The 7520-nt window shown below is 41.4% G+C and overlaps 2 protein-coding genes across 3 annotated transcripts; one reads left to right on the top strand and one right to left on the bottom strand.

Moving 5' to 3' along the window:
- Positions 1 to 384: 384 nt before the first annotated feature.
- LOC106140252 (glucosamine-6-phosphate isomerase) lies at positions 385 to 5167 on the top strand. Of its 2 annotated transcripts, XM_013341822.2 has the most exons (7): positions 385 to 554; positions 1832 to 2070; positions 2530 to 2709; positions 3012 to 3199; positions 3492 to 3665; positions 4353 to 4445; positions 4775 to 5167. In XM_013341822.2, exons 2-6 carry the CDS (start codon positions 1845 to 1847, stop codon positions 4419 to 4421), a joined length of 837 nt encoding a protein of 278 aa, XP_013197276.1. In that variant the 5' UTR covers positions 385 to 554; positions 1832 to 1844; the 3' UTR covers positions 4422 to 4445; positions 4775 to 5167. The 2 variants fall into 2 exon arrangements, with proteins under 2 accessions (XP_013197276.1, XP_013197277.1); XM_013341823.2 differs by lacking the exon at positions 4353 to 4445 and having other exon boundaries at positions 386 to 554; positions 4775 to 5163.
- A 44-nt stretch (positions 5168 to 5211) lies between these two features.
- On the bottom strand, positions 5212 to 7518 carry LOC106140251 (replication factor C subunit 2). Its single transcript, XM_013341821.2, has 3 exons — positions 6768 to 7518; positions 6273 to 6509; positions 5212 to 5900 (listed from the first exon to the last, which is right to left on the bottom strand). The coding sequence occupies exons 1-3, from the start codon at positions 7356 to 7358 to the stop codon at positions 5661 to 5663; spliced, it is 1068 nt and encodes a 355-aa protein (XP_013197275.1). The 5' UTR covers positions 7359 to 7518; the 3' UTR covers positions 5212 to 5660.
- Between the last annotated feature and the right edge of the window lie 2 nt (positions 7519 to 7520).

Here is a 7520-nt window from a genome sequence, read left to right as displayed (position 1 = left end):
AGGACACTGCACTGATAATGATACAGCAGAACATAATACCTACTTTTTTAAGATGGTTAGAAGGATCGATATTTAAATATAACAAAAGTGATTACCAAATACTAGGTAGTCTTTCTTATCATCGTGTGAAGGGTGACGTTTTATTTATTTCATTTACCACCAGGAGGCTTACCACGACGTCATATAGCAGGACGAGTTTTGAGCAGGCCTGCTAATAAACTGCCTTATTATTTGAACGGTTCTATAAAACGTTGTGGTAATCATCCAGCAAATTGCATCTTCGCAGTACGCTACCAACCTTCACCTCAGATACCAACATTGGCATGGCAACACATTGCACTGCTGTCAGTGTTGACAATTACGTTATCGCATCGTATTTCATTCAGACAGGCCAGGACAGTAGCTTACGAACCGGCGGGTTGAGAAGACACGTCGGCCGACTATATTATTTTACGAAATACGTATTTCTTTATAGTTAAACCTTGAAAAACTGCACTTAAACAAAAAATATATCCGAGCCAGACATTCGTCGCTCGAGTCGGAGACAGTAAAAGGTGAGTGACCTCTGAATCAGGTTATTGCTCCGCTAAAAACACTCGATACCTGCCTGACATCGACGAAAACATAAAGTTCACCTCAATTTTTACCCGACTGCAGTGAAGGGAGAACTTAAATCTCATGTTTAGATCATGCTGGACATGCAAACTAGGTATACTTATTTGTGGTGAATTGCACGTGCAATAGGAATGACTTTCACTGTACGTTTCTGCGGAAGGTTGATTTGATTTTTCAAAATATTTTTTGTAGTTAATGTTGTTCGTTTAGTTTAATTAATTGGCAAGTACAAGTTTTGCGGAACTAGTTTAAATTTTTACTCGACTGCTAAGCAGTTAGTCTGGGAGTTGAGGTGGCAGTGGCACATTCTGAACAGAAGAATACCCAGCCCAAACTATTCAACCACAAATTCCTACTGCTAAAAGATTTTATGTTTTCACCAATAACGCATTGGAGCCACAACCCAAGGCCAAATCGTTGCATTGAGGTCATTGTATGTAGTTTATTGTACTGCACTGCATATCTTCTGATTCTGAATTGCTGGTCTTCTTGGTGCTGGCGTTATTCCTCACCTCTCTGCGCGCTCTTTGACAAAAGATAAGGTCTATAAGGTTTTTCCACGAAGCACATCCCGTCTGAGCTATCTACATAGGTATCTAAGATTTTAATGCATTGGACATATTGAAATATGGTAATAGCCGCTTAACTCGCATTATCTACATGAAATGTCCCTTAGTCGCCTTCACTTGGTCTTTAAAAATACTGGGGACCACACGGCACTCTGACTTGGTAATGGATGAAGTGTAATATTTTTTGTGGTAAACTGCTTGTTGGTAATTTGATATCAAAGTAATTGATAGCGACGGGATACAATGACCGCAACGGCGAGTGCAGTACAAACAAACATACAAACACTAGCAGATAACACTACGCGGCGGGCGTATTGACCTGTTATCATTGTTTCTTAAAAGTGGGACATCCATTGAATTGATAGATAATTACTGCTTATTGACAGATGAAACTTGAGCAATCAGAAGCATACGGAATAAGACTAGGGGCCAATATTTGATAGTTATAATTCGATTTTTTCAATTGCATCTGTGTTAGGGTTAGGTAGGTATTTACCTACCAGAAAAAGCTACCGCGGTCAGATCTGAGAAACCAATAAAGTTTTACACAAACGACAACCAAACTTACGCAACTCAAAGTGTGATTTACCTTCTTGCAAAACCAGAAAGCACGTTTCCTTTTTTAACAATCTGTCCCTACGTTTTAGTTTTTAAACCAAGATGCGGATGATAATTCTGGAAGACGCGGCGAAGGTCTCGGACTGGGCGGCGCGGTTCGTGCTGCAGCGCGTCACACAGTTCGCGCCGGGGCCCGGCAGACACTTCGTGCTGGGGCTCCCCACCGGCGGGACCCCGCTGGGAATGTACCGCAGGCTCATAGACTTCTACAAGGAGGGCCGTATTTCCTTCAAATATGTCACCACTTTCAATATGGACGAGTATGTTGGTACGTATTTTTGTAACTATATTTTCTGCTAGCATTTGCGCAGGTTGAGTTGGTTAATTAATATTTAGGACATGTTATAAATACAAATTATTTTAAATCTTAATAAGTGCCTAATACGCAGCAAACTTAATAAAAAGAGAAAGCAGCAAAGGAGTCTTTAGTCTAAAGTCTGGTAGTACCAATCTCCTCCAATAGGACTTGATAAGCGCCCTTCAAAGACCTCGATTAAAGCCAACATTCCTTAGAAGAACCATTACCGTGGACTTAAAATTGAGGATGTTTGAGACCAGACGCAGTGTAGCAATGTTAGAACGCGGACTTAGCATATTGGTGGTGGGTGCAACACCACACCACAAAAAGATGAGAGAGCATGAGACTAATCAAACTCAAGAGGCAGTTATGATAATACAATAAACCATACTGAATATGGTCTTGATTCTTCATTTCCCGTCATTGCAGGTCTCCCGCGGGAGCACCCCGAGTCGTACCACTACTACATGTGGAACGAGTTCTTCAAGCACGTGGACATCGACCCCGCGAACGCGCATGTGCTGGACGGCAACGCGCCCGACCTGGTGGCGGAGTGCCAGCGCTTCGAGGACCTGATCGCGGCGGCCGGCGGGGTTCACTTGTTTATAGGTTCTGATTTTTTGCAATCCATACTAATCCATCGAAGCGTTGAGGGTATACATCGTGGGGAAACCTCCGCATTCAGACCACTGGATCTGTAAACAACATCGACATGAGTTGGGTCCAAAGATTGCAGAGGTCAGATCAAAACCTGACTTATCAAATTCAGAAAATACTCTCTAAAAAGTGGATGGTGTTACTAAGACTAGCGCCAGGATGAAACAGACTAACTCTTACTTAAAATCGACCTCGTCACACATTTGAACTTTTTACATATAGGTAGCCATTATTGATCATTTGAATTCGACCAGGCGGCATCGGCCCGGACGGACACATCGCCTTCAACGAGCCGGGCTCCTCGCTCGTGTCCCGCACCAGGGTCAAGTCTCTGGCCTACGACACGCTGGAGGCCAACAAGAGGTTCTTCGGGAACGACCTGAGCAAAGTGCCCAAGCAGGCGCTGACGGTCGGCGTTGGCACCGTCATGGATGCTAAAGAGGTGAGTCGATGCCGTATAAGAATTTAAAAACTTTACTCCAGAACTCGAGTTAACTGGACCAAGTGATAATTGTAGGCCGAACCATTATTATTTAACTGCTAACTGTGAACGCGGGACTCTTCCCTGCAAAATTGCATCGGCCGATCGGTCAACGTGTATTTAATGGAACGTTAAACAAATTTTCCTCATTTCTTGCTTCAGAATTAACTAACTACCTCAGAAACCTTCTCCGATAGGTACCAATTCATTAGTTTTCAGCAGTGCAAGTAGTGACAGCCTATTATTTGTACAGGTGATGATCCTCATCACGGGCGCCCACAAGGCCCTAGCGCTGGCGAAGGCGGTGGAGGAGGGCGTCAACCACATGTGGACGGTGTCCGCCTTCCAGCAGCATGCGCAGGCGCTGTTCATCTGCGACGAGGACGCCACGCTGGAGCTGCGCGTCAAGACTGTCAAGTACTTCAAGGTACGGAGAGAGCTCTTTTCTCTATTAACCATATCTTCAATGATTGCTTCCAAAATAATTTCATACTCTTTTGATACATAAGAATTAAATCAATGATCGATTGGATGCATGTTGTAGTAGCCAATGGTTGAGCGGCAGATAATTAGTACTTATTTAGTCCGATAATTGCGCTTTACAATATGTACATTTTTATTAATATAAAAAATATTATAAAAATAAAAATGTAGGTACATAACGGAAACCGGAAACCCGAAACCGCCGAGCTTGCATGAAGAGAGTTATGAATGTGGATGAAGCGAAGGAAATATGCAGAGATCGTGGCAAGTGGAAAGAGGTAGTCTCTGCCTACCCATCCGGGAAAGAGGCGTGATTTTATGTATGTATGTACATAACGGAAAAACTATTGTATGAAAGTATCACCTTTGAAAGTCATGCATCAAATCATCAAAGCATGTTAATAATTCCTGTCACCAACAACTAGTTCAGCTGATGCACGCCCGCGTGTTCTTGTCTGCCATTGCCTCTTGTGCCTGCAATCGTAAGTTACGCAAACTCTCGTATCCATTTCCATCTCTCCTGAACATCTTGCCTGTGACCGTAAGGTACACAACTAACTTTCTCGCCATCACTAACATCGGTCGGGGGTTGCTGGTCAGAGGCCGGTCGGTACATGTGTGTGTGGTCCAGGCGCTGAGCTGCGAGCATCAGAAGCTGATCGGGGAGACGCCGGTGGAGGAGCAGCGGATCATCCACTAGCAACCCCCGGCTCCGACTGCCTGAGTGAGGAACAGTGAAAATACATTCCAGACCAATTTTTTTTGTATATAATATTTATAACTGGAAATTATTTGTTGGCGTTTTGCACTCACCAGTGCATATGTTATGAACTGTCACAAGTACTTACTTTTAAATCGAAATCTGTTCTTGTACTCTCATGTCGTTTGTTATTCCATACAAAACTAGCAGCTTATTAGGGCTCTGCAGTTTTCACCGACATATAATTTAACTTTTAACCGGTTAAAGAACTTTCATGATCGGTTTAGTATTTCTGATTAGCCCTAACAAACAGTTATAAACTACCAAATAGTCACTGAGCATTCTTGTGACAGAGCCTCATGGAGGAACACAACAAGTTGCTGGAGATCCGTCGGTGAGCCGCCCCCCGCCCCCCGCCACCCCCGACACTCCACGGGGGACTGACACCATGTGTATATACAACTAGGTCTAACTTCCAATCGAATTTGTTCTGTTAAACAAATTTTTATTTTAGTACATTTTTCTTGTAAAGAATATCAATTTTAGGTAAAAAACAGTTGTATTAGATAAGTGTAAAACACTTTAAGCGATATTAACACTAAAATTATAGATTTATATATTGATATTTTTTTACCAATCAGTGAAAAGGCTGTACAAAAGCACATACATGTCTCATGGAACATGTTTGATTGGAATAAAGATATTATGTTAAGAAAAAAAATGTTATCAATATTATTAAAAATAAATCAAATATTTTATACAAATAACATATTGTTTTATTTACTTACAAAATATAATTTAAATACTTGACAATATCACACGGTTTGTTTGACACAGCAGGTAAATATTTTAATAGATTTTAAAGGAATTAATATAAAGGTTCAACATAACATCCATACATATATATGCCAAAAGTCTGTGTGTGTGTGTTGGGCCTGGGAAAAGCTAGTAGTAAAAAAAAGGTAAACCTTGGATTACAATGATTTCAATGTTAATGTTTAAGTAAAAAGAATGGTAATAGGGAAACATAATATCTTAATTTTAGATATGAAACCCTGCATATGAGTACACCATAAAAAGTCATTTGCATTGAGCACCTCAATGGAATCCAGACACTTCATCACTCATGACTCATCTTTATTGTTTAAACATTTACCAGGAGACTGGTAAATGTTTAAACAATAAAGATGAGTAGTAGTAGTAGAAGGTAAATGAAACTACGGCCATGAAATAATGTCATCACCAGCACGGATCATCCTTGGCGCTGGCGGGGTCCGCAGCGCGACACAGCCTGGCCAACAAGGCCGCCAGCTGCAGCGGCGCGGCGAGCCCGTCCGCCACGCGCATGTGCGTGAGCCCCAGCTCCCGCACCCACGCCAGGCGGGTCTCCTCCGGGGCGTCCAGTGTCTTCACCACGCGGAATATGTTGCTCACTATGTCCTCCGCCGCGTAGCCTAACTTGCACAGATTGGCTATTACCTGAAACAATTAATGGTATAATTTCAGACTAGCCCTTACTTAGGTACCTCTATCATTGGAATTGATAATTAACAATGGTTTCCTAATGATAGTTAAAAAATCTAATTTATTAGGTAGTTTAGTTGCCTTTTTAGTGAAGATGTGAATGAAATTATTTTGCTTTATGGCAACATCAAGACCAGTTAGAGTTAATTTTATAAGAGATCTGAAGTAAAATAGTAGGGTGATGTAAATGATCAGGAAATTAGATATTGAAGTAACTGTGAAATATCATGCATGCATGATCATGCAAATTATACAAGAGTCAGTAGGAGTATTTACCCATAAGGAACACTCTTTGAGCTCCTCTTCAGAAAAAGGAATGAAACCCACCTTGTAAGCAGCGTGTATATCCTGCTTGAGACAAGATTCCAACATATTCTTGACAAGCATAGGGTGCGGCTCGTCACACACTTTGAACACATTATCTGGACTGATGTGGCCGAAGCCCTGCGCAGTGGACTGCAGGTTATTGAGTGCCGAGCGAAGGTCACCCTGTGCTGTGAACACCACTGCACTCACACCCTCTTCGGTGTATGATAGGTTCTCTTTCTTGCAAACTTCTAGAATCTGTAACAAATAAAAGAAATTATCTACAATATGACAAATGACTATCAAAAACAAAACTAAGTAAATGTTACTCATGGACATACATACAAAAAAATTATGCCTTTTTCCTGGAGGGGTAGGCAGAAACTAAATCTTTTTTTGTAGTTTTGGGTTTTGTTTGTTTCTGAAATGTATATGAAATTGTTGTCTAAAAAATAATGCACAATTATTTGTCCTAAAGCTGGACAAAGATACTAAAGTGTAAAGTAAAATACAAACCTTGGCCAGTATTTGAGCATCAGTGAGTTTGCTATATCGCAGTACTGCACAGCGAGACTGAATAGGTTCAATTATCTTCTCACTGTTGTTGGCTGCCAGAGCAAATCTTGTTGTACTGGAATACAACTCCATAGTTCTTCGCAAAGCCTGCTGTGCGCCATCTGTCATACTGTCTGCTTCGTCCAGAATCACAATCTTGTGCATCCCAGCTGGTAGAGTTACTTTTTGTTGTGCAAACATCTTGATTTTATTACGAACGACATCTATACCTCTATCATTAGATGCGTTTAGCTCCAACACTGCGTCCTTGAAGGCAGGACCCAGCAATGCCCGAGCTAAGCACAAAATTGTAGTTGTTTTACCAACGCCGGGAGGGCCCGCAATAATGATATTCGGCGCATTGCCGCTCCGTGCAAATACAGCCAGACGAGACACAGTGTCTTCATTGCCAACTATGTCAGTAAAAACTTGAGGCCTGTACTTCTCTATCCAAGGCAAGTGAGACGTGTTTTTTGTGGTAGGTTTATTAATCTTTGATGGTTTAGGTTCGGCTTCATCCACCTCCATGATTGTAACATCATCGTCGGTCATAGCGAATAATTTTACCAAACACGATAAACCACTTGGCTCTTACAGTTGGTTGAACTGTTTATCTAGGGAATAATAATTGTAATAACAGTTAGAATAAAAAAAAATGTTATATATCATAAAGATTTTATGGCGCAAAAATAATTTTTGAAATTGACTGAACGA

The sequence above is a fragment of the Amyelois transitella genome, chromosome 21, assembly GCF_032362555.1.
Source record: "Amyelois transitella isolate CPQ chromosome 21, ilAmyTran1.1, whole genome shotgun sequence".
Taxonomy (NCBI): domain Eukaryota; kingdom Metazoa; phylum Arthropoda; class Insecta; order Lepidoptera; family Pyralidae; genus Amyelois; species Amyelois transitella.
Note: the sequence above shows the minus strand (reverse complement) of the source record. Positions and strands in the feature narration are given on the sequence as shown.

What these genes read in the sequence shown, in the direction of transcription:
- LOC106140252 (XM_013341822.2), top strand. Translation starts at nt 1,845, where the DNA reads ATGCGGATGATAATTCTGGAAGACGCGGCGAAGGTCTCGGACTGGGCG. An exon ending in CCGTCATGGATGCTAAAGAG is followed by an intron (nt 3,200 to 3,491) that starts GTGAGTCGATGC and finishes TTATTTGTACAG; the next exon opens with GTGATGATCCTCATCACGGG. An exon ending in AGACTGTCAAGTACTTCAAG is followed by an intron (nt 3,666 to 4,352) that starts GTACGGAGAGAG and finishes TGTGTGGTCCAG; the next exon opens with GCGCTGAGCTGCGAGCATCA.
- LOC106140251 (XM_013341821.2), bottom strand. Translation starts at nt 7,358, where the DNA reads ATGACCGACGATGATGTTACAATCATGGAGGTGGATGAAGCCGAACCT. An exon ending in ATGCTCAAATACTGGCCAAG is followed by an intron (nt 6,510 to 6,767) that starts GTTTGTATTTTA and finishes TATTTGTTACAG; the next exon opens with ATTCTAGAAGTTTGCAAGAA. An exon ending in ATATACACGCTGCTTACAAG is followed by an intron (nt 5,901 to 6,272) that starts GTGGGTTTCATT and finishes TAATTGTTTCAG; the next exon opens with GTAATAGCCAATCTGTGCAA.